At 40.3% G+C, this 26,727-nt stretch overlaps 1 protein-coding gene across 2 annotated transcripts in view; it reads left to right on the forward strand.

Annotated features, from left to right (window-relative positions):
* Positions 1 to 26,727, forward strand: part of LTK (leukocyte receptor tyrosine kinase) — a 127,974-nt gene that overhangs the window by 82,280 nt on the left and 18,967 nt on the right. For both annotated transcript variants that reach the window (XM_087951680.1, XM_087951681.1), the window contains 8 exons: positions 444 to 600; positions 2,913 to 3,095; positions 3,666 to 3,764; positions 5,129 to 5,281; positions 6,564 to 6,674; positions 8,504 to 8,690; positions 9,016 to 9,106; positions 10,560 to 10,624. In XM_087951680.1, the coding sequence (XP_087807806.1) occupies positions 444 to 600; positions 2,913 to 3,095; positions 3,666 to 3,764; positions 5,129 to 5,281; positions 6,564 to 6,674; positions 8,504 to 8,690; positions 9,016 to 9,106; positions 10,560 to 10,624 (1,046 nt within the window). The remainder of the gene's footprint in view (positions 1 to 443; positions 601 to 2,912; positions 3,096 to 3,665; positions 3,765 to 5,128; positions 5,282 to 6,563; positions 6,675 to 8,503; positions 8,691 to 9,015; positions 9,107 to 10,559; positions 10,625 to 26,727) is intronic.

Genomic DNA, 26,727 nt, shown 5'->3' on the forward strand with positions numbered 1-26,727 from the left:
GCTGTCTCTTGGGGAAAAAAGCACTTTTGGGACAACCATGACCTGGATGACTGAGAATCTCCATAGATGTTCAGTATGGAACTTTAGGGCCTTTAATGTTATTAGAGTTCTTCAGAGAGAGAGAATATTTTAAGCCAGATCAAACAAATGTTGGTCCCACAACAGCTGAGAGGCCATCACTTTTCCTAGCCCTTCCTAAACTTTGCTCTAGAAAACTTGAAATTACGTGATCTGATTTTAGAGGCAGGCGTAAGATGGTTCAAGAGTTACTGGCAACACTGCTTGCCTCTCGCGGCCAAAGAATGTCAGCTATTCCAGTCAGAGTTTTTATTTCTGTTTGGGCTTTTATTTTGTTTGGTGCTTAACTTTGAACCTTTGATGTTTCCTTAATGCTTCCTTGTGTTTGTGTGTGTGTGTATGTGTGTGTGTGATTTCTTGAGCAGCAGAAGGATGGAGCTTTTGAACCTTTGCTTGTTGCGGCAGGGGGTGGAGGAAAGGCTTATCTGAAGGCGCAGGAGAGCTCCCTGGACGATGCGTTCTTGGAACAGTATGTGAACAGCTCAGCCATACCTGGGGTCAATGGGAGAACTGGAGCAGCAGGTGAGGATCTGCTCTTGATAAGGGGCCAACAGCTGAGCAAACAACATCTGTTGTATAATTATCTAAAGTGAAGATACTTCACAGGAAATGAATTAGCATGACACTTATATACTGTATGCTAATTTTATATTTGTAGATGCAAACTTAGGCCAGTTAGAACTTATTGTCATCTTGAGGCCTCTCTTGAAACACTTAAAAAAATACAAAGACTGAATGTTAAGCATTTGAAGTGTGCTGTATGAAGGCTAAGATTTATTTGTGGGTTACAATACGTGCAAATGCATGCAATATTTTTCATAACCTGAAAACTTTTTGCAAAAATAGTTATGCTTAGTAGTCTTTGAGATGCTCGTGAGTTCTTTTTATTGTCATTGTCCTTTCCATTTAACTCTGAAATTTGAAACTCTTGGCATTATTTCCAGCTCTTTTCCCAAATTGGTTGCCCACTTTTCTGTTTGTTCATGCCCAAGAAGGTTTCCAGTTTGCCATTCTTTGTTGGTGAAAATCCTGGTATCTTAGCTGTTTTTATGCATTCCCCTAATTTTTGCCCTATGACGTAGGTTGGGTCAAGAGAGAATGTCTTGCTCATTACCCCTGAATGCAATGCCTAGGAGAGAATTTTCCAAATGAACCCCAAGGCATTGATTGTTCTCCATGTGTACAATTCTTTTTCAGACCATTGATATACTCACCCAAGTTTTCTGTTCTTTGTCACTGTCCTGAAAATTTCTCTCCTCACTGGGCAATTAAACTTAGAAAAAAAGCTTCCTTCAGCACCAAAGAAAGCATTTCTTTAGCTTTGTATGAGAAAGAAAATATTCAGGGGCCATCACAGCACACAGGGAACTAGATATGAACTCTCCCCTCTCTGTCAGAAAATTCCTCAAATTAGATTGCAAGGAAACTTAGAAAAATAACTTTGTAAAGTTATGTTTATTTCCCTATGCTTTATTATCCTTGGTAATGTGCAGTTTAGCTTGCTACATTGGGATTTTCTGAGGCTTGTAGCACTGGGGAAAGATGATTGACCTTGACCAGCATAACAGCAGTTGTCCAAAATAAGAATTAAGCTTTAAAAAATGTTCTTGGAAGTAGATTCAAGGAAGGCCCATTTGAATGACTCACAATCTTCATGATTGTTGATGTTTGGCACTGGAAATTGGAGGAACAACTAGACCCACTATAATCTACCTTATAAAATGCAATTGATTGTGATATGGCATCAGATGGATACCCATACCCATATACAGATATCAAATAAAAAACTTTTTAGTGCCTTTACTGGTCATTCAGATAGGTGCAACCCAGATGTAGTAGCCTTAAGGAACAATAGCCATACCTAAAACTTTCATGGACTATAGAGGTAATATATGAAAGTTTTAGGCATGGAAATTAATAAGTTGGGTAATAATTGTAAAACTAAGTTAAAAATAATTATATATCACACACACACACACGCACGCACACACGTGTGTATGTGTGTGCATAGTTTACATGTCTATATCATATATAATGTGGGGGGGGGGAGAGAAAGAGAGATAACATTATAGAAATGTAAACAGGGATAGGGACTCAGCTGGTTTGGGCCAGTTTGGGTGAACCGGATGTTAAATCTGAAGGGTGAAAAATGACCCTTCCAGAAGTCCAGAAACGGGCCTGTTTCTGGCTTCTGGAGACCTTCTGGAGCCCGGGGGGGAGACTGTTTTTGCCTTCCCAGAGGCCCGAGGGAAGCCTCTGGACTCTGGGGAAGGTGAAAAATGGCCCTCCTGGAAGTTCCGGTAGGCCACGCCCACTATAGCCACGCCAACCCAGCACCCAGGCAAAGAACCGGTTGTTGGGATTTTTGAATCCCACCCCTGAATGTAAACTATATTTTTTTCATTCCTCTAATCGTATCAGGTGCAAGCAACCTGATCTACATATAAAAGGTTCAAGTTGACTATTTTATTATATTCTACCTATAATACAAGACTCTCCCCAGACTGCCTGACTTCTCTTGGGACAGATAAGGTCCCATGGAATTTAGGAGAGGTCAGCCCTAAGTCTCCTGCAGCTGCACAAAGACTCAAGGCTAATTCCCCATTTGATCCCTCCTTCTTGCCTAGCTGATAATTTTCCAACAAATGGAACCCCATAATTTATGGCACAGAAATTGTGCAATAGCAAAATATTGGAAATAGGTTATAGGTGTTTACATTAATGTTTATTAATTTGTTTTTTTAATGTGTATGCATTTGTATCTATTTATGAGTTCTAACTGGTGCGCAATTTCTATCTGTGAATATTGTTATCTTTCTCTTCAAATTGTACAGGTGGAGGTGGTGGTTGGGAAGGTATTACCCAGTACCCCTGGGCTGGAAAATCACTTCTGGAAAGTGGAGAAGGTGGTGAGGCCTGCCAACAAGCATTAGAGAAACTCCAGTGGGCCACTTCTGGTGGTTTTGGTGGTGGAGGAGGAGCCTGTACATCTGGTGGTGGAGGAGGAGGCTACAAAGGTATAAAGCTTAGTTTATATCAGGTGGAACCTTCATTTTGTTCCAAAATTATTGTGTTGCCCCATGTCCAGGACATCCACTATAAAAAAAAATGGAAAGAGTTATATCTAAAAAACATGATTTCATATTATCTTATCAACCTGCAGAACATTATCTATATCTACAAATTTAGTTCTCATCATTGATAGTGTCAAAGTAAACAATGTATACTTGCATTCATAGCCGATGTATTTTCCATTTCTGTTAAACTTCTAGGAGCATATTCCCAGTAATGTTTTATCATTTGAGAAAGTGAAGCCCATAAAAACTTGAGGGTGTAGCAAATCTGAATATGTATTTGCCACATTTCTCCAGGAACTCAAATAGCACATTTAGAATGAAGACACAACATTCTACTAAAATCTGTTCAGAACCGTAGAATAAAAACTATTTGCAGCAAATTTCAGGAGAAAAAAACAGCAATGTGATTCTAACGTTGAAATTTAAAGATTTTAGTTTGGCTCACTTGGCAACTAGACAACCTATGGATCCCTGTAGCCTGCTAAATATGTCTCTTTGTTCTTTTTATAGGTGGACATGCTTCTGAAACAGATGACATTACGGCTGATGGGCAGCATGGTGTTTCCTTTGTGAATCCAATTGGGGAGATCTTTTTGAGCCCTCTGGCTGGTCAGATATAGCCCCACAGTGATATGTACCTTATCATTTATCTTGTCCCTCCAGTATATTGTTTTATTCACATGTTCCTTTCGTATCCACTCTCAGGACAAAGGGGGGATTAGGAAGATTAGGGGAAGCATGGAAATTCCACACCACATAAGAATGATGCCCTTTATCTGTGAACTCTACTATATCAATTGTAGAGTTGTAATTGCAGGAACGTTCTTATCTTGGATGGCAAACCGTAGGTAATGAATGTTTACAAAGCAAATACAACTCAGGCAAACAAAGTCACTAATGTAAAGGAGGATTAGAGAGAGGAAGTAAACATGTGTTAGACTTTAACTAGAGATAATTAATTGTGTTAATTACTATGCTAAACAGTAACGAAAGTTAAGCAGAAACCAAAGTTAACCAATGTTAGAGGATTACTAAAAATGTGTATAAATGCAAGACTAGACTCCAATAAAGTTCATCATGATTCAGTTGATCATGATCAAACACCTCGACTGCCTCGTCATTACAACAATCAATATAATAGAATCATTTTTGATGGCATTATCCAAACAGATTAAAAATGTTTTCAGTTCTTCTGACACATTAACACATCACAGCATGTATGAAGTTCAAATTCAGTCACCCCAGAAGCTGTTTATGCAGTTTTGTGCCAATGCGGCAGTTCTGACAGCAGCAAGTGCTGGCATGCACAAAAGTTCCAGAATTGGAATTATTTTCCATAGTAAATATATTTTTCCCAGGTTGGGAACATACACTTCTTGATTTAATAAAAATAAGGTAGAATTCCATACTTAATGACTAAAGGTTTGTGCATGGCATGGATTTTTTTCAATTAGAATGCACTTTAGAATGCTCTTCAGTTAATGAAACTTACTGCTGTAATTAATATATTCATATTTAAGAGGCCACAAGCTTTTTTCCCCCTGTTGAAATCGTACTGGAAAGCCAGTATGGCATGTTGGCTAAGGAATTCTAGTACCTGAAATTCAAACATTTTTACGATGCTGAGGTTGAAAAAGTATGCTAAAGTATCCGTGGCAAATGACCAACCATTGTTTGATAATATTTAAACAAACCCCACTATGTGGCAGCCTATTCTACTGATTGATAGCTTATATAGTCAGTAATCGAAACTAATGCGTTTGCCTACCATAGTTGGTTCTGCTTTGAAAAGATATTCTTCTGTAGCCTTCAAGATATGTGCTTATTATTTATCAGATAGTCGGCAAAAGATACTTATGATTGGAAAAAACATATAGATAGAAGATCTAATGAGGAAATGCCCCTTCTTCCTTCCTTCCTTTCAGAAACATTTGAACTATGATTTCCATCTTTTCCTTCTTTTCCTCCTTTAGTTATGGAAAGTCACGGTGAAGTAGTCATTGAAGTCTATGTGAATTGCAGCCATTGTCAATCAGGTATCTGCAAGCAACAGGCTGGCAGTCACCTAGCTATCTGTATTTGTGCAGCTGGGGCCATCTTGGCTAATGACAATGTTTCCTGCACAGGTAAAATATGAAAAAGAGTTTGCAAACAAAAAGTTCTATTTCTTGCTTTCCCCAAGCTTCACCGGGATCAGATCAAAGAAGCAATGACCAGTCATCCTTTTTCCTCTAAAATTATACACTAAACTATTCATTTTATTTATGTTTTGTTACATGTGTTTATTTATTATTATTTTATTTAATATAAATGGAAAGCTATCTCAACAAATGACTGTATTTTTTATTTATATCCTGCCTTTATTATTTTTACAAATAACTGAAGGCAGTGAATATATCAAGCACACTTTCCATCTCCTATTTTCCCCACAAAAACAAACCCTGTGAGGTCAATTGGGTTGAGAGAGAGTGTGATTCTGTATTGTTGCATTCTAACTGTTGTAAGCTACTTGTGGCTCTGAAGCGGTAGCATCTAAACTTTAAAAGTAACAACTATTAACAGCAAATAGACCTTTATTTTGATACTTGGTTAGACCAACACATCCTGGAAGCTCACCTGCTTTACTGGGTAGGACTCATCAGCTGCCCTGCTGTACTGCTGCTTCCCTTCTCCCTCCCCTCCCTTCCCACCCCCTTTCTTGCCAGCCCTGCCACTTGAAAGGGACTTTAGAGGTCTTCTAGTCCAACTCCCTGTTCAAGCAGGCGATCTTATACCACTTCAGACAAGTGTCCCATCTTTTCTTAAAAACCTCCAGTGATGGAGCAGGCACAAGTTCTGAATGCAAGCCATTCCACTAGTCAATTGTTCTCACTGTCATGAAATTTCTCCTTTGTTCTAGTTTGCTTCTCTCCTTGATTAGTTTCCATCCATTGTTTCTTGCCTTGCCTTCTGGTGCTTTGGAAAATAAGTTGACCCCTTCTTCTGTGTGACAGCCCCTCAAATATTGGAACACTGCTATCATGTCACCCCAAGTCCTTCTTTTCCCTAAACTAGACAAACCCAATTTTATTAATTTATTATAAAATACTACAGCATAATAAATAATTATTTATTATAATTAATTTATAAATTTATTTATACTATTGTTAGTTCATCGACAGCCCATCCTTGTCCTCTACATTATATCTAGTACTTTGGGAACACATTTTTGCTCCCAGTTTTTCTTCTCTCAGTTTTCTATCACAAGGACTTGGCTACATTCTGTTTATGAACTTCTTCTTAGATGTTAGGGTGGAAAGGAATTACTGAACTAGACTCTTGCTCTAATCCAGCTCTTGGGCTTTTTAAGAAACCCTGTTTAAAATCCTAAACTGAAATCTAAATGTTTACATATCATGTTTTGTCTAGTTATCCGGGAACTGATTCCAGAAGAGCACTTGCCTCTTCCATTCCTCTTGACAGTGATTGCTGTGATTGTGGTGCTTGTTGTGATTCTCACTTGTGGTAGCCTATCAATTGGTAAGTTGGATCTGCTATATTTTGTGCATATCTGAATTCATGTGTTCACATCTCTGGCCCTTTTCAAGGATTTATGTAGGATCTTGGGAAGGAAAGTTGAAAAACTAGAGACGGTCTGTACAATAAATAGTGCTTTTGAATCCAGATTAGTACTTAATAATGTTTTGTTTGTGTTAGAGGATGGGGGCTGCGATGAGGGGCAATTTTGTAGATTTTTCCTTTCTGTGCAGATTGCTGTGGCTTTTTAAAAAGTTTCTTCAGAGAAGCATTAGAACCACAATGGAGATAGTGGGAGTGTATGCATAAAAAGAATCAGAATGAAGAAAATCTATCTCCTTCCACCAACAGGAGGTCCCCACTGGATCTCAATTCTTTTCATGTTTGAAAACAAGTTTGGATCCACCCATCATGATTGTGGGAGAATAAGGTGAACACTTCAAAGGAGCATGATCAGCTTGCTTTCACAGGGAGCTACTGTCTCATTGAACTACTAGATTTGAAAAAAGTAATAATGAACTAAGGATTCCTAAAACACTAAATTGATTGACCAAAGATACACATAGACTTACACATTAAACATTTTGTTTGAAACAAGGGAATGGAATAATTAAAAGCATGTGAAGTTTCCTGATTTGTTCACAGTTTGTTAGTGTGAATAGGACAGTTGTGATGTTAGCAAAGTAAGTTGGCTATTTAAAGCACTATGTTAAGTATCATGGAAGGACAGAACATGACTAGTTATTTACTTTGTAATTTCTACATTTTCATTCCAAGAGATGATACTAATGGGATTTCCTGTTTTATATGCCAAAATAGTTGGCTTTATATCCTATGCATTTTGATATGGATCCAGGAGATGTTATTCATTGCATCATGCAGGGGGTAATTTTTAAAAATTGCCTTGTTTTTTATTTTAATATTATAAAATGTCCAGTGAATCAAGGTGATACTTTATTGTTCCATTTGGGATGAATGTCATTCAAAACCATGTGGGGAAACATGGTTTGATTATCCAACTAATCCCAAGAGATTCAACATTTCAGTGGACATAGAAGTTAGTAAGACAATAGCTATGATATATAATATTTGTGTCTGTGTCTCTTTTTCTCTCTTTGTATGTTTCACACTGATGGGTTTTTCATCTTACAGTCTTTTTTTGATGAGTAAGGAAAATAATTCATCTGTAGTTAAAATCTCATCTTTGGCTTTCAAGCCTAGGCAAATGTTTTAGAAGAGCTTTCTGATTAAATAAGCAAACATGCTTTTCTTCTAAAAGGAGCTACTTAATGTTTAAATCCATTTGCAGCCCTGTATGTATTTTCTGTGTGGTATATTTAATCCACCATCTGCTTCACAGTCCCCTTTCAAGTCACCCCTGAGAGTTCTGTTTGTGAAGGCTAAATGTTGAATACTATGTGTTTTTTCCCCTGAATTTTTGCTTCACCCTGATAGGAAAAGGTTTGTATTTTGAAGCTTGCCATTATACCACATTATACCAATTTCTTAAGCAACCACGAATCCACAGTTTACTGAAGAATTAGAACTATTAAAAAGTGTAATATTTGGGTTATTCCTTTCACCAATATGACTATCTGCTCTTGACCAGGTCACAGTCTAAAAATGTTTGTATGTTGCCTGATCAGTTAAAAAAGCTAACGCAATTCTGCAAAAAAAAAAAAAAAATATTAACAAAATTTTAAAATACTAACAGAGAGAAGTAAGTCTAAAAAATTTGAGACAAACATTCTGGAATGTTATTATATCTGCCGTTCACATGGCTTAATTTATTCTCTTTTCTTCTCAGATTCTCATTCATGTTTTCTTTTCAGTTTATCATCGAAAGAAAAAGATGCCAGAAGGAACCAGACCCCATCTGCAGAATCCAGACTATAACCTAAGCAAAATCCGTACTTCTACCATCATGACAGATTATAACCCCAACTACAGCTTTGCAGGAAAGACGGCCACTTTCAGTGAACTGAAAGAGATTCCACGAAAGAATATTTCTCTACTTCAGTAAGATTTAGCTGCACTGTGTTCTTGCTAGCATTTGGACATACAATTTTAATTGTAGTGCAGGAAAGAAAGCCTGAGTTCAGTTAGAGAGCTCTAAATCCAAGCAATTGTTTTGTGGGAAAACGCTAATGAAAACCTACTGCTATCTGCATGCATGTTTCGTCAACAATGCTTGATACACATGCGCGTGCACACACACACACATAATATAATGGACATTTCCAATGGTTCCTGGAACTTTCAACTTTTTGTAGTCAGAAGTGTTTGCTTGGTGCAGATACAGAAAGTAAGTGAACGTGCGTTTTTGTTTTCTCCCTCCCTTTAGGGAACTTGGACATGGGGCATTTGGTGAAGTTTACAAAGGAACAGTGGTAGGGATCACAGGAGATTCCAGTCCTCTACAGGTGGCTATCAAGGTTAGTGTCTTCAGCTAATATTAGCTAAGTTTGACTCTTGATAACTTCATGGACACATCCATGTTGCTGGGTACCTATTGCCTTCTTCTGGGATTTTTCAAAACTTTCTTTTGAAAGTGGCCTTTAGTAGTCAGATTTCATGGAAAATGTCTTATCTAAGAACTAACCATATCTGATCCTTCTTAGTTTTTTCAAGACCAATCATGCTTAGCTAGACAGTACTACCTATCATCACAACTAATGACTTTTTGTGATGACCCAGGGTGGGATACAAAATAAACACAGTCACAAAAAACAGGCGAAGCCCCTTTTATTCCTTCATTTTGCTTCCAAACTCCAAATATCCTTGACTGGAGACCAAAAACTCCTACACAAGTAGTTACAAGAAGGAGGAAATGCCATTTAAATTATAAAAAGTAAAAAACAACACAAACCAGGCAAGATAAGAGCTTGAAGATGTCCACAGATATCAGAACACACACTGGGAAGGACGCCAAACTTAGAGAGGAACAATAAACTAGAGATATTTCCACACTTTCTTTCCAGCACTCACCCGTACGCATGTCCATCCTCTTATCCAGTTGTCACATCTGCAGCCCATGAAGAGGATCAAGGTCCTCTCCTCCCCAGTAGACCATGTCTCTGCCCTAGGATGGATAGGGGATGGGCCTGGGTCCTTCTCTGACTTCCCAGCCGGCCTCTGCCCTTCCCCAGCCTCCTCCACAACCTTCTGAGCCACACTTCCACTCCCTGTCGGCTGTTCCTCCTCTCCCCCAGAGTCAGTCTCCATCAGGGGCATGACACTTTTACATTCTCTTCATGGTTTTTTTTTATTTCTGAAATGTTGTCTGATGTTTCCATTATTACAAACATCTGAGCATCTTACAAATAACCATAGCACAGTGCACCAAAGTGCAATATCCACTTTCCTAAACAGTTAAAAGAACAGAAGCGATTAAAACTGATGAGTATGTTTGATAAAAAGTATAAATAAACATGCTTATCTGACATCAAAAAGATATAAAAAGTAATGCCAATGAATTATTTAAGGAGGACATTTCCAAATCAGGATGGCATCAGCAAAAAGTTCCTCTCTATTCCCACTCAACTCTGTTTTCCCCCTTTAATCTAAACTCAATCTCCTATATTTGTACCACTGTGCTCTGAATTGGAAGGTAAATGGTGGCAAATAATGAACATCTCTGTGTGTTATATTTTCCATATCAGGAGCATCAATTCTATAATCATGTTTTCAGGATTTGTTTTAAATGGTTTATTCAAACCATTGGGTTTCAATTGAGTTTCAACTTTGTTAGTTTTCGGGTGAGAAGCAGCATAAATTAAACACAACCAAAGTGTTGTTTCAATAAACTAGAGTTCTGCCTTCCCATTTTCTCCTGCTAGTAAACTTCCTTTGCAATTGGATTCATGTTTTTCTTTTTCATTTTTACAGACCTTGCCAGAAATCTCCTCAGAGCAGGATGAGATGGATTTCCTAATGGAAGCACTGATAATCAGGTGCATTTTGAAACTTTCTTCTTAGACAGGATTGTAGGTTAACATGGTGAACAAGATATAACTAAGAACACATTTCAAGAGACTTAATTTGAATTCTAGCAGCATCAATTTTAAAAAGAAAGTAATAAGGTATGCATTATACAAGCCACATATCACTAGTTCTGTTCCAGAAACTGGTAGTAGAGCTTTTAAGAGTGTTCCTATAGAAATTCTAACTTCACGGTGTCCTGAAAGAAGCTAGTGAGCAAAAACTTGCAGGCTGCTGAAATCTAGTTTTATATATTGACAGTGCAATTCTGACTTACACTCATTCAAAGTATGTACATACTGAGGACTTCTGGTAGAGACATGACAAATTACCGTATATACTCGAGTATAAGTCAAGTTTTTCAGCCCATTTTTTGTGCTGAAAAAATCCCCCTCGGCTTATACTCGAGTCAGATTCCCCTCTGGAAAAAAAATGGTGTGGAGTCGCTGCTGCCGGCGTGGCCCAGTCCCGCCGCCTCGGGAAGGAAAAGGCAAAGCGCTTTTTGCCTTTCCCTTCCCGGCCGGGCTGTTGGGAGTCGCTGCCGCCGCGCGACCTCAGTCCGCCGCCTCGGGAAGGGAAAGGCAAAGAGCTTTTTGCCTTTCCCTTCCCGGCCGAGCTGTTGGGAGTCGCTGCCGCGGCGCGACCTCAGTCCCGCCGCCTCGGGAAGGGAAAGGCAAAGAGCTTTTGCCTTTCCCTTCCCAGCTGGGGCTGTTGGGAGTCGCTGCCGCCCGGGCGGCCCCAGTCCGCGTCGCCTCGGGAAGGAAAGGCCACGGCAGGCCGCCACTGGAGCGAAGCTGCGCGCGCCGCTGCGCTAGCATCGGATCGGGCGCGCCGGACGGTTCCGACTGAGCCCGGCGTCGTCTTTGGCGCCCGCCCAGCACCGCGGAGCTCCCTGTGCCGGGAGAAGGGAAGACCCCCGGGCGGGGCAGGGAGAGGAGCTTCTCCCGCCCGCCCCTCTTTCCGCGCCCACGGTGTCCCCGCGGGGCGACCCCCGCCCGCAGTCGCCGCCGCTTGAAAGAGACGGGCGGGGGTGGGTAGAAAGGCGCCGGGCGCCCTTGGAGGAGAAGGTCCCACGTTCGCCTGTCTGCCCGCGGATGTCAGCGGAGCAGCCGCTGCTACGGGAACAGTTTACTGCCATCGCCCTCAAAAGGGGGCAACCGGACAGGGAATCCGAGGGCAGCGCTCGTTGCGTGCGGAGGCAACAAGCCCGCTCGGGTGGATGTGTTGCCCAGAGACCCCGGACGAAGCAGCGGCAAAGCTCCGCTGACATCCGCGGGCAGACACCGGTGGGCGCGGAAAGAGGGCCGGGCGGGAGAAGCTCCTCTCCCTGCCCCGCCCGGGGGTCTTCCCCTTCTCCCGGTACAGGGAGCTCCGCTGTGCTGGGTGGGCACCAAAGACGACGCTCGGGGCTCGGTCGGAACCATCCGGCACGCCCGATCCGATGCTAACGCAGCGGCTGCGCGCAGCTTCGCTCCAGCGGCGGCCTTCAAGCCGTGGCCTTTCCCTTCCCGAGGCTACGCGGGACTGGGGCCGCTCTGGCGGCAGCGACTCCCAACAGCCCCATCCGGGAAGGGAAGGCAAAAGCACTTTGCCTTTCCCTTCCCGAGGCGGCGGGACTGGGTCCGCGCCGGCGGCAGCGACTCCCAACAGCCCCATCCGGGAAGGGAAAGGCAAAGGCACTTTGCCTTTCCTTCCCGAGGCGGCGGGACTGGGTCCGCGCCGGCGGCAGCGACTCCCAACAGCCCCATCCGGAAGGGAAAGGCAAAAAGCACTTTGCCTTTCCCTTCCCGGCGGCGGGACTGGAGTCCGCGCCGGCGCAGCGACTCCCAACAGCCCCATCCGGGAAGGGAAAGGCAAAAGCACTTTGCCTTTCCCTTCCCAGGCGGCGGGACTGGGGCGCGCGGCAGCGACTCCCAACAGCCCCAGCCGGGAAGGGAAGGCAAAGCACTTTGCCTTTCCCTTCCCGAGGCGGCGGGACTGGGGCGCGCCGGCGGCAGCGACTCCCAACAGCCCCAGCCGGGAAGGGAAAGGCAGGTGGCAGCGACTCCCAACAGCCCCAGCCGGAAGGGAAAGGCAAAAAGCGCTTTGCCTTTCCCTTCCCGAGGCGACGTGAGATAGTGAGATCGTTTCCCAAATTAATTATTTTTATTTTTGAAATTTACCAGTAGCTGCTGCATTTCCCACCTCGGCTTATACTCGAGTCAATAAGTTTTCCCAGTTTTTTGTATAAAATTAGGTGCCTCGGCTTATATTGGGTCGACTTATACTCGAGTATATACGGTACACATCTCTAAAAGAGTAGAGGCAACATTGCAGTGAAATTGGTGACCAGATACTGTTTTTATGGCCAGCCAAACCTCTCTGGGTAACATTAGAAAAGGCTGTTGTTTTGACTTCTTTAAAGAAGACATGATAGAACAATTTGATCTCAGGACACTACAGGAAACCAAAAGGAAATAAAGATTACAATGAAAGAGGAAGAATATTTAATTTGTCTTACACAGAATGGAGCAAGTCACTTTAATACTGGATGTGTTGGAGGATATTTTTGAATACTGGATCCAGAAATTAATTTTAGGAATATCTGCCTCTATAGATAAACTATGTTTAAAGGATGTTATGGAAGAGGAACAAGTTTTACTGGACAAGATTGAGACCAATTTGAAAGTGGATTCAAAAATGACAAGCTTTGAGAATAAATATACTATACTGGATTTGCAAATGAAACCAGCTAATGTCTTAATAATTACAAGGGATACACAAAAGGCAAACCAAAAGAATGATTTGGATGACTCTCCTGTACTGGATTTACAGAAGAGACTTTTCAAAGTTCTGAAGGATTTGTGAAAAGGGACAAAGAAAAAAATGAAAACTAAACAAAGTCTAGGACATGATTTGAAGGGATTAAAAATCAAGACTGTTAAAAATAAAAGGAAATAATATAAAGTGGATTTATTTGATCAAGGTTAAAACTGGTATCTTGTTATTTCTGATAACCCTTCATGGATTTTTGCTGATCAAGACTAAATGAGGAGGTTTGAAGGATCTGTTCATAGGTAAAATATGGAATGAAAAGATCATCTGCTGTATTTTAAGAGAAGGTGATAAGTTCTTAAAATTGTTTATACTTTTGTGATAGGGAAGTCTTTCTTTATATACTATATTTCTTTTTGTTTGTTATACTTTCACTATTATAGTTCTACTATTTTCTGTTCTATTTTTTCTCTTTCTCTCTCTGCACATTTCATTTTTTCATTTTATTTTTGTCATTTGTATTAGTTTTTATTGTACTACTGCAATCTTCAGTACAATTATTATTAAAAATCAAAATATGTACATATCATCTTTTATTTCCAGTACATGACTTTTAGATACTGGGCAAAAGTTATTTAATACTGAGGGGGTCCAGAGATGACTTCTTAGATAATATCAATATGACCACTGCTAATATATTTCTTTCAAAAAGTCTAATGAAGTTCCTTTGGGAACTTCAGCCATCCTTAGTAGAGACCCAGCTAAGTAGCTAGTTGGCCATCTTCTTCCTGTCCTTTTGAATTCAAGAACCATTACTTTCATGTATCATCATATGGGGAAGGATCAGCTAGTTGATTTCATTCCTTCGGGGCTTCTTTGAAGTAATTCTTTTAGCAGGCTATAAAAAGGTGTCTACATGAGAGTTGCAATATAAACATGAATGCTCACACAAGACAGTGCTAGAACACGAGTCACTCCCAGATAGGTGCCACATGCAGAGAACTTTGCTGAATATACTCATGTAAAAGGATTGGACTGGTCAGCACTGAACACCTTCCTCATCTCTACAGGTTATTAGTTACATATTTTAAAAGATGTCAGTAGCTATTTAATCACTCTGTATTCAGGTCCCCTTTTAATTGGGCTCAGGATTCAGTAAGTGCCCATCTAGTTTTGTTGCCAATATTAAATGTTTTGGCGCTGCTTTCTGCTAAGATTTTTTTTAAACTTCCCAATTCCTGATTGTCTTGTATCCAAATATTTTCTATATGTGACTTTGCTTAGCTTTTCAAGGTCATTTTGGTCAGAGACGTCTTCTCCACCTAGGCAGTGTTTGTTATTACTGTGGCACTTAGGGTATGAAGGAAGAGTCAGAAAATGGAGTATAAACATTACCATTAATGCAGAGCTCCTGCCTACCATGCTGACTGGGAATTGTTGGATCTACAGACCAACACATCTTCAGGATCTGGCTATAGTATTTCCAACTAAGGTTGGAAAATAGCTTGAAAAAAAGAGGTGCTTCAGCATCTCAGGAGAACCCAAAGACTGAATTAATTTTTCATGACAGACAGTTTCAAAATTGTATTCCCCACGCACCCACACACATCCACACACTTTTTTAAATAGAAATGAGACACATCTTTAGGAAAATTCCAGCAGGTTTCTGCACATCAGAAAAGTACCTAGATTTATAGCTATAAGCTGATCAGCTTTAATTGCTATCTGCCTCTCCCTAAATGCGTGGCATGAAAAACATTCCTAGAGCCATTTGTAAGAGATTGCTTTCTTCTTTTGGCTGAGACCCAACAGAGATGACAGCATCCCTTCCAAACGGAAGGACTTGTGCATACTTGCATTTTTTAAAACATATGTCCAGTGGATGCTTTCAAATATGTTCTTATGGTTAACTATTTCCAGCTTTCAAGAAAACGAGACATTACCCAATTAAGTGGCAATGGAATATTCCTTTAATTATTCTATGCTGAGCAAGTGTATCATATGTTATAAGAAAAATTAATGTTTTTTTAAGTTCCTGAGTTTGAAACACAAATTCCTAAGTCTGGCATATACAGGATGCATTTATTGAAGACAGGCCTCACCAGCTGCAAGGAAGGGAAGCTTCAGAAATCATAGCCAAAACAGGATTGGAAAATGATGGTTTTTTTGTCCTTATGATGTTTTTTTTCCTTGTTTTTCTCAGGACTGTTCTCCCAAAATGTGCCTTTGTCAGCTTAGGTTTTCTTTTCCCCTCTTCACCATCTCTCCAAATAACACTGGTGTATTTCTAAAAGGAATATCTAAAAGCACTTCTAGACAGCTGGTTTCATGTGAATCCTGAATCAGAACAGGACTGAATGGGCCCTTGGAGGTCTTCTAGTCCAGCCCCCTGCTCAAGCAGGAAACATCCCTGCCCTATACCATTTCAGACAAGTGACTGTCCAGTTTCTTCTCAAAAACCTTCAGTGAAGAAGCATCCACAGCTTCTGAAGGCAAGCTGTTCCACTGGTTAATTGTACTCACTGTTACGAAGTTTCTCCTCAGTTCCAGAGATTTCTTCTCTCCTTGATTAGTTTCCATCCATTGTTTCTTGTCCTGCCCACTGATGCTTTGGAAAATAAGTTGACCTCCTCCTCTTTGAGGCAGTCTCTCAAATACTGCAATCCTGCTATCACGTCCTCCCACTCCTTCTTTTCTCTAGACTAGTCAAACCCAAATCCTGCAAACGTTCTTCATATGTTTTAGACTCCAGGCCTTTCATCGTCTTAGTTGCTCTTCTTTGCACTTTTTCCCAAAGTCTCAACATTTTTTTGTTTGTGATGTGGTGACCAAAACTGGATGCAGGTGTGCTCTTACTGAGGCTTTATAAAGCGGTATCCCATAACAAACTTGATCTGTCCCCATAACCCTTCGTAACAACTGCTTCGTGAATGAAAGTCTGAGGGCTGATGTCTTAACAGTTTATTGCAGCAAAGTTGAGGGGCATGATTGATATGTTACCCTGTTGGCAAGAAAAACTTTCCTGAAAGCTGATGAGGAGGGAAGTTCTGCCAGATGGCTAGAGTGGTGGGTTTAGTAGTCTGTTAGAGCAGGGATCCCCAACCTTTTCGACGCCGCGCCCGGTTCCGACATCAGCTGGCGCCGCGGCCATGTACCAGCGTCAACTGGGCGCCGCCATCTTTTATGACGAAAAGGCGCTTCCGGTGGCGTCACGGAGCGCTGTTCGTCATAAAAAGATGGCGGCGCCAGCGCTTCTGGTGAGCTTTTTCAGGTAGAAATGGCTTTCTACCGGAAAAGCTCACGGCTATGCGCCGCCATCTTTTATGATGAAACAGCGCTTCCGGTGAGCTTTCTACCCGGAAAAGCTCACCAGAAGCGCTTTTTACCAAAAAAGATGGCGGCGCCCAGCAACCAGCGGCCCGGTAAGGCTTGTTCGCATGCCCGGTACCGGTCCGCGGACCGGCGGTTGGGGACCCCTGTGTTAGAGCCTGACCAATGGGGTGGCTGGGGGACTTCTGCTTTTGCCTTACTGATAAGACCCTACCCATCCCTTGATTACCTGCAGCGACTATCTGATCCATGAGAGTGGGATGATAGCAATACTGGCTATCTGAGAGGTGAACGTATGACTTCCATTATACTCTGTCCCAGTGGTGGGATTCAATTTTTTTTTACTACCGGTTCTGTGGGCATGGCTTGGTGAATGCAGCAGGGGAAAGATACTGTAAATCTCCAGTCCAAGATGGTATTTGCTCCTCTGGTTCTCCAAACTACTCTGTCCTCTCAGATCCCCTATGTAACAAGCTAACACACTGCACTGGTGGATGAAACTGGTTGAAACAAAAGGATACTCTCCCATCAACAAGTGTTGCTCCTCTGCGCAATCTGCCAACCCACGTTACACAGAGGATATGGGAGGGAAGAGTAAACATTACTTCAAAGCGTCATAAAACCAGGCATCCTGTTTGTCAGCCCCTACCCACTGTGGATGACTGCGGGGAGTGGAGTGTGCCCCCAGCAGCTGAAAATAGTTTATAGGAGCTGGGCAGATCCCACTTGGTATTGCACTGTCAGCTCAATTGCAGCAATTACATCCTGCAGAGGAGAAGGCTTCATTTTGAGAGGAAAAAAACACATTAGCTAAGGATTGGGGGTGAGGAAAGGCTGCATGATATGGAGGTGTCTTTCAAGAACTTCAAGATGAAGTTGGGGAGGTTGTGCACAAGGCCTAAGAGGAAATTCAGCCAACTCTAAGGCCTCTGCAATCGTTTGCTAAACCATACTCTCCTGAAATCCTTTTTGGCTAAATTCTTCAGTTGAAGACACAATTATAGTTGGTAAGTGAGCTGACCTCTTGAAAAGCTCCATGGGTTGGATACCTTAAAAGCTGGGCTCCTTCCATCAAGAAGCAAACTTCTATCGCTGGGGTGCATTTTTAATTTATTTTTTGAATAAAAATCCTATACAAAGACACCCAAACTACACTAATAAAAATTAATATAAAGTAAGGAATAAAAAGAGAAAGCAAAAAAGAAAGCAAAAAAGTGCAAGAGAAGAAAAAATAAAGAAAAACAGGGGGAGAAGATATTAAAAAGCAGTATTCCTCACAGCAATTATAACTACAACTACACATTTTAAGCTTTCTAATATGTTATTACCATGTGTGTATGTTATATAATAATACATACATACATACATACATACATACATACATATGTTTTCTTAAGTTTTCGCGGGTATTTATATGTATGGTATTCAGCTTTGTTCGAGTATTTTCCCACATCATTATAGTTGTGCTTTTAACATTGTAGTAGTGACATTTCAGCAGAATCTCATCTGCCATCATCAGGCTTGTGTATTGTGTTTGTCTGTGAGTCAGGCTTTCACAGCCGTTTCTGTTTTAAATTTGGGGCTAGACTACTGCTGTGTTAGAATGGTTTTTTCTTCATCCTGATTGGTTGGGAGTCTTGGTCTGTGTTTATTGGTCTTGGAGTTTGCTGTGTTCTGCTTGATTGGTGTTTCTAATATCTTCTGTCTGTTTTGTAGCATTTTTTTGTCTTGATTGGCTGGCAACATTGTGTTTCCTGTATTATTTTTTTTATAACAAATTTTATTAATTTTCAAAGACAATACACAGACAAACAAAACATAAAACATAAGAACATAGAACATCTTTTCTAAAAACTGCTTAACAAAACAAATAAAACATCTCATTTAAGTACAACATAATTCTAAATTATCACGTTTCCACACACAATTTAATATGCATCTTATATATTCAACTTCATATCTTATTACTCTTTTCCAACTTCTCACTGTTTCTTCCTTTATTTCTGTTCAATTTTATTCATTAAACTTATACTTTCATGTATTTCATATTACTATATTTCATATTATTACTATTTCATATGTTCTTATCCAACATCATTAATCCTCGATAAACAAACATAAGCAAACAAAATACATAACATAAAAACATAAAACTTCTTTTTAGAAAGCGGCTTAACCCCTGGTTATAACTTTTTGTACAGACATAAATCAAATTCATGCTCACCTTATATACTATTTCATATCTTATTTAACATTCTATATTTTTCATATGTCTTCTCCCCTCTTTTCACTCTCTTAATTCTATTTTATTTATTTAATCTCAATTTAAATCATTATACTTGTATCTTTTGTCCGTTCTTTTTCAATTATCTATTTATCTTTTCTCTTTAACACAAACTTTTTCCTGTAATCACTGGTTGAAGTATGACACCTTTCTATTTTCCCCCCAAATTTAACACTTAAAATAATACATAGTTTCTATTCTGATTCTGCTTAGTACATTCTACATAACATTTTAAAATATAAAACATAATGATCTTATAGTATATTAAAAATAATGTTCCATAACAAATTAATTAATTGAACTCTATTAATTAAATCTTAAACATTTTACACATTCCCTACAATATTCTATTAACACATATTTCAAATACAAATACTACAATACAATCTTGTGTACTTTTGCAGAATCTCTTTTTAGATTATGTTTTACCCTTTATCTCTGAAAAAAACCTGTTTATTAGCATCTTGTTTTAAGACTTTATAAATTCCCTTCACTTTTTCCCTTCCTTCCTTGTCAAATCTAGCCTTTTTACCCCCCCCCCCCCTCAATCTCCAGCCTTTTAGTCTCCCCTCTCTGTTGTATTCCTCTTTTCTGTTGCTTTCTGACACTATATCGATTTTTCACCTTATTTTTCCCTTTCTTGGTTGTTTTTTTAGAACTTAAATTCTCCATTTTCTTTTCCTTTTTACCCTTTTCTTTCTCATTTAAAATCATATGTCCATTAAAGATGGCTTCTTCTTCATCATCCCAGCCTTTTTCTTGTTGCATTTCCTGATAAGTAGAAATCGCCATTTCTAAGAAGCAAAGGATAGATCCAAAGGAGCCCTTGTCTTCTTCTTCCTCTTCTCTTAATTTTTCAAATTGCATTTTCAGTTCTTCAACAGATACCATTGTGGAAAAAAATTTAAACAATCCAAATGTTTTCTTAGTCTTTCAAAAGATAGTTCACAAAAGTCCCAAAGTCATCAAGGAATCAAAGTCAGCACAATCAGCACAGTCTGTTTCATTTAGCACTTTCTTCTACTTTCTCTTCCTGGGGTAGAATTCAATTACACAATTCCAAGGTATTTTTTGGAAGTTTTATTGCAATTTAATCTCTGATCTTATAAAACTCCAAGCAATCTCCTTCAACAAACGTTGGTATAAATCATTTACCTCTCTTCCTTCCCACTTAAAGCAAAAAGATTTTAATTTTTAAATGTCAGTGTTTAGAAATCTAATGTCCCCTTGGCTTTAATTTTCAAAGTTAGTACCTTCTGCTATCAAAGCAGGTATTTCCGATTTCCATCTGCTGTCTCCGTGGGGAAGGAGAGTGAGGAGAAAAAAACACCTTTCCACCACAGCTTAACGATCTTCTGGGAAACAATATATCACTTAAAGAGCCAAAGTTCCAGGGTATTCAGATGTTAATTGTCGTCCCAGTTCAGCCAAAAGCCTTCTCTTTCTTCACTTCCTCCTGCACAAAACTTGTCCGGCTGAGAGGTTCTTTGTGGTGGCCATTGCTGGTGGCCACTCCACCACCTTTGAAAAGGGAGTTAAGCCGGCTGGGGAAGGGGGGTGCGATATCCCCCGACCCCTGCCCGGATCTCCCCTCTCTTCAGTTATCCCTACAGGATAACTATAGCCTCCCAATCCAATTGGATCGAAGGCACTCCAGCAGCGAGCGCAGCAGGGATCGCGACAAACGCGAATTCCTGCTGCCTCCGAAGCCTGACAAACCGAACTCCGTGTTTCCTGTATTGAAGGTTTTTAGTGCAGCTTGGCTCCGAGTAAATGGACGGCCATCATTTATTAGGAAGCTAGGTTTCATCTGGGTGCCTGGTTGGGGTGTGTTTGAGCTAGAGGAATTGGAGGGGTCTGTTTGTGCCCAGGTGTTTGCTTAGCTTGTGGTGTGGAGATTTTTTTTTGTTTGTGAGTGCAGGCTTCCAGATAATTGACAGTCTGGTGGAGTTATCTCTTCTATTCATGCTTTCAGGTCTTTTTCAATCTCTATGGCTTCTCTGATAATTCTGTAGCTGGGGTTTTCTATAGTGGCTAGGGTTTTGGTGCCATTGAAGTAGATGCTATGACCTGTGGCTTTCATGGGTTGGACTAATGAGGAAGTGTGTTCCAGCTTTTTTACTGCATTTTTGTGTTCATCCAGGCGGGTACTTATTCTTCTATTGGTCTGTCCGATGTATGTGGCAGGGCATAATGCGCAGGGGACTTCATATATGCCTTGATTTTCCAGGTCAATTTTATCTTTGGGGTTTCTTAGGATGGCTGCTATTTTTCTGTCTGTTTTGAAGGAGTCTTGATGTGATGCCTGTGCAGTATCTTACTGATTTTGTCTGTAGTACCTCTTATGTAGGGCAGGACAGCTGTTCCATAGGTCTGTTCATCTTCTAGGTCTCCATTATGTCTCAGTGTGTTTTTGTGGATCAGGCCTGTGATTTTGCTTTTGTGGAAGCCGTTGGTTGTCAGTTCTTTAGTCAGGGTGCATAGTTCAGTCTTTATGTGTGTCTTGTCTGCCAGGCGTTTGGTTCTGGCAATTAGTCTTTGGCCACAGAGTTTATCTGTGCTGGGTGGTGGTGGGATTGGGCGTTGAGGTAGCGGTTGGTGTGTGTGTTTTTCTGGTATATGGTGTGTCCTAGTGTGCCATCTGTTTTTTTGTAGATTAGTACATCTAGTACATCTAGGAATGGTAGTTGTTTGTTTGTTTCCATTTCCATGGTGAATTTGATTTTGGAGTGTGTGCTGTTTAGGTGTGTTCCTAAAAATTTCCTAACACACCTGAGCTGAATTATCCATATCTCTGAAAAAACCTGTTTATTAGCATCTTGTTTTAAGACTTTATAAATTCCCTTCACTTTTTCCCTTCCTTCCTTGTCAAATCTAGCCTTTTACCCCCCCTCAATCTCCAGCCTTTTAGTCTCCCCTCTCTGTTGTATTCCTCTTTTCTGTTGCTTTCTGACACTATATCGATTTTTCACCTTATTTTTCCCTTTCTTGGTTGTTTTTTTAGAACTTAAATTCTCCATTTTCTTTTCCTTTTTACCCTTTTCTTTCTCATTTAAAATCATATGTCCATTAAAGATGGCTTCTTCTTCATCATCCCAGCCTTTTTCTTGTTGCATTTCCTGATAAGTAGAAATCGCCATTTCTAAGAAGCAAAGGATAGATCCAAAGGAGCCCTTGTCTTCTTCTTCCTCTTCTCTTAATTTTTCAAATTGCATTTTCAGTTCTTCAACAGATACCATTGTGGAAAAAAATTTAAACAATCCAAATGTTTTCTTAGTCTTTCAAAAGATAGTTCACAAAAGTCCCAAAGTCATCAAGGAATCAAAGTCAGCACAATCAGCACAGTCTGTTTCATTTAGCACTTTCTTCTACTTTCTCTTCCTGGGGTAGAATTCAATTACACAATTCCAAGGTATTTTTGGAAGTTTTATTGCAATTTAATCTCTGATCTTATAAAACTCCAAGCAATCTCCTTCAACAAACGTTGGTATAAATCATTTACCTCTCTTCCTTCCCACTTAAAGCAAAAAGATTTTAATTTTTAAATGTCAGTGTTTAGAAATCTAATGTCCCCTTGGCTTTAATTTTCAAAGTTAGTACCTTCTGCTATCAAAGCAGGTATTTCCGATTTCCATCTGCTGTCTCCGTGGGGAAGGAGAGTGAGGAGAAAAAAAAACCTTTCCCTTTACTTTCCACCGCAGCTTAACGATCTTCTGGGAAACAATATATCACTTAAAGAGCCAAAGTTCCAGGGTATTCAGATGTTAATTGTCGTCCCAGTTCAGCCAAAAGCCTTCTCTTTCTTCACTTCCTCCTGCTCAAAACTTGTCCGGCTGAGAGGTTCTTTGTGGTGGCCATTGCTGGTGGCCACTCCACCACCTTTGAAAAGGGGAGTTAAGCCGGCTGGGGAAGGGGGTGCGATATCCCCGACCCCTGCCCGGATCTCCCCTCTCTTCAGTTATCCCTACAGGATAACTATAGCCTCCCAATCCAATTGGATCGAAGGCACTCCAGCAGCGAGTGCAGCAGGGATCGCGCACAAACGCGAATTCCTGCTGCCTCCGAAGCCTGACAAACCGGAACTCCGTGTTTCCTGTATTGAAGGTTTTTAGTGCAGCTTGGCTCCGAGTAAATGGACGGCCATCATTTATTAGGAAGCTAGGTTTCATCTGGGTGCCTGGTTGGGGTGTGTTTGAGCTAGAGGAATTGGAGGGGTCTGTTTGTGCCCAGGTGTTTGCTTAGCTTGTGGTGTGGAGATTTTTTTTGTTTGTGAGTGCAGGCTTCCAGATAATTGACAGTCTGGTGGAGTTATCTCTTCTATTCATGCTTTCAGGTCTTTTTTCAATCTCTATGGCTTCTCTGATAATTCTGTAGCTGGGGTTTTCTATAGTGGCTAGGGTTTTGGTGCCATTGAAGTAGATGCTATGACCTGTGGCTTTCATGGGTTGGACTAATGAGGAAGTGTGTTCCAGCTTTTTTACTGCATTTTTGTGTTCATCCAGGCGGGTACTTATTCTTCTATTGGTCTGTCCGATGTATGTGGCAGGGCATAATGCGCAGGGGACTTCATATATGCCTTGATTTTCCAGGTCAATTTTATCTTTGGGGTTTCTTAGGATGGCTGCTATTTTTTCTGTCTGTTTTGAAGGGAGTCTTGATGTGATGCCTGTGCAGTATCTTACTGATTTTGTCTGTAGTACCTCTTATGTAGGGCAGGACAGCTGTTCCATAGGTCTGTTCATCTTCTAGGTCTCCATTATGTCTCAGTGTGTTTTTGTGGATCAGGCCTGTGATTTTGCTTTTGTGGAAGCCGTTGGTTGTCAGTTCTTTAGTCAGGGTGCATAGTTCAGTCTTTATGTGTGTCTTGTCTGCCAGGCGTTTGGTTCTGGCAATTAGTCTTTTGGCCACAGAGTTTATCTGTGCTGGGTGGTGGTGGGATTGGGCGTTGAGGTAGCGGTTGGTGTGTGTGTTTTTCTGGTATATGGTGTGTCCTAGTGTGCCATCTGTTTTTTTGTAGATTAGTACATCTAGTACATCTAGGAATGGTAGTTGTTTGTTTGTTTCCATTTCCATGGTGAATTTGATTTTGGAGTGTGTGCTGTTTAGGTGTGTTCCTAAAAATTTCCTAACACACCTGAGCTGAATACTATCCATACACACACACACACACACACACACACACACACACACACACACACATATATGTTTTCTGAGGTTCTCGCGGGTATTTGTATGTGGATCTTTGGTTATTCGGGTTTTCTCCCACCACATACATTGGACAAACTAACAGAAGAATAAGTGCACGCATTGAAGAACATAAGAACTCAATCAAAAAAGAAGAACCGACCTCTTCCCTGGTCCAACACCTCAAAGCCACAGGACATGAGATTGACTTTAAAAATACCAGAACTATCGCCAAAACCGAACACTTCAACAACAGAATAATCAGAGAAGCCATAGAGATAGAAAAACGCCCACACAGCATGAATAAAAGAGATGACACCTCCCGCTTACCAGCCATTTGGAAACCCGCCCTCATGAACAGACGAGTACCTAACATGATGAATGACACCAGACCCACACCCACGAGGGCCACACGAGATGCCACCACCACACTTCCACGTAAAAAGCAGACTCACACCCACACAGAAGATGAGACACGACCACAGACCAGAAGCCGCACTGCAGCTGCATCACTACCCACTTCAAACCCCTCTGAGCCATACATGAAGCGAACTGACCCCCACCATGAAGATGCAGCACGACCACGAACTCGAAGCCAAACAGCAAGATCACAGCTCACCAGCTCAAACCCCCAGTAACTAAGACCAACCTGAGCACAACCAAGCCCCCACCTGAACAGAACACACCTCCAGCCAATCAGAACATGGCCAAACCCCCAACCAATCAGAACACAGCCAAACCCCAACCAATGAGAACACACCCCCACCCAATCAGAACACAGCCAAGCCCCCACCCAATCAAGTCACACCCCCACTAGCAGTTAAAAGGAAGAAGCAGCTGCAAGCTCACATCACTCTGAGAAGCACAGAGCTGAAGACAGAAGCCTGAAGATGATGAATGAGACTTCATCGAAACGTTGCCTAGATACTTCCAATCTTACGCGGGAGAAAACCCGAATAACCAAAGATCCACATATACATATACATATACATATACATATACATATACATATACATATACATATACATATACATATACATATACATATACATATATATACATATATATATATATATATATATATACATATATATATATATATATATATATATATATATGTGTGTTGTGTGTGTGTGTGTGTGTGTGTGTGTGTGTGTGTGTGTGTGTTATATAATAATACTTTTCTTTTTATAATCTGCCCTGTCTAATCAACAAAGCATAAATCACAAGTTTATTTTTTTCATGCAAATAAAAAAATCTATTAGAAACTTCTAGTCACCAATAAATATAGCTTGTGACTTTTCTCTAATCGAAGGTGATGTATCCATCTCAGTAAACTGGGATGATTTCTGTTACCTGAACTGTGGTAACATTTGCCATTCCTATTTCCTGCAAATAATCTAGCAAAAACCCAAAAAGATCCTTGCCAGGGATACTCCCAAAGAGAGAACGAAAAATCTGGACTCAACCCCAGTATGGCTTGCATATTGGGCTGCATGTAACTCTACAAGTCAGAAAATTCAGATATGAATAAATAACCAATAAAACAGTCAAGTCACAATTCCAATTATTGATAAATGTATGAGATTGTTATATATTCATGGATATCCTTTCCGTTGGTAACTATTGTCTCTTTGTAGAAGAGAACTTCAGAAAAATAATTTAATCATTTTGGAACAAGAAGCAGGGAGAATTAATTATTTAAATAATTGAATTATAGATACTTATATTTCAAGCTTCACTTGAGGGAGAGTTATGTTTTTACTTTTTACAACACAGGAAAAGTAATTAAGTTTCTCCACACCCAGAATTCATAAGAATCCCTGTCTGAAGGCCAAAACAAACAAAACATTAAATACATTGATTGTCCAAACAGCAATAATGAGTTGGTTGCCCAGAACTGAATGTTTATGTGTGTCATTTAATGTCATAAAATGGCTGTTTTGCCATGGGTAAGTTAAATATACTATAGCCGATATGGTTCCATCTGCAAATTTATTTACACAAAAGAAAAGGGCTACCTCTAAAAATATATTTTAAAGTTTGGTTGAATTTCAAAGAGTGTTAAGTCCTGTTCTTTCCCTAGTGGTATGATTTCTCAATAAGAGGTTTACTAGCAATTTAACACTATGGATTGTTATGACAGGCCAAATCATATCATCAATTCATGCTTTCTGTACTAACATCAGCATTTCTTCACTGGGAAATCTAATTATACTTATGTACAGATGGCATCCATCTTGGGATCATTATTTTTCAGAATGTGATGATATACAAGTGAAATTCAAACAATTAGAATATTGTGCAAAAGTTCATTTATTTCAGTAATGCAACTTAAAAGGTGAAACTAATATATGAGATAGACTCATTACATGCAAAGCAAGATAGTTCAAGCCATGATTTGTCATAATTGTGATGATTATGGCTTACAGCTCATGAAAACCCCAAATCCACAATCTCAGTAAATTAGAATATTGTGAAAAGGTTCAATATTCTAGGCTCAAAGTGTCCCACTCTAATCAG

Source organism: Notechis scutatus, chromosome 1 (genome assembly GCF_049901735.1).
Source record: "Notechis scutatus isolate UNSWTSFEM ecotype Mainland chromosome 1, rNotScu1.2, whole genome shotgun sequence".
NCBI lineage: Eukaryota > Metazoa > Chordata > Lepidosauria > Squamata > Elapidae > Notechis > Notechis scutatus.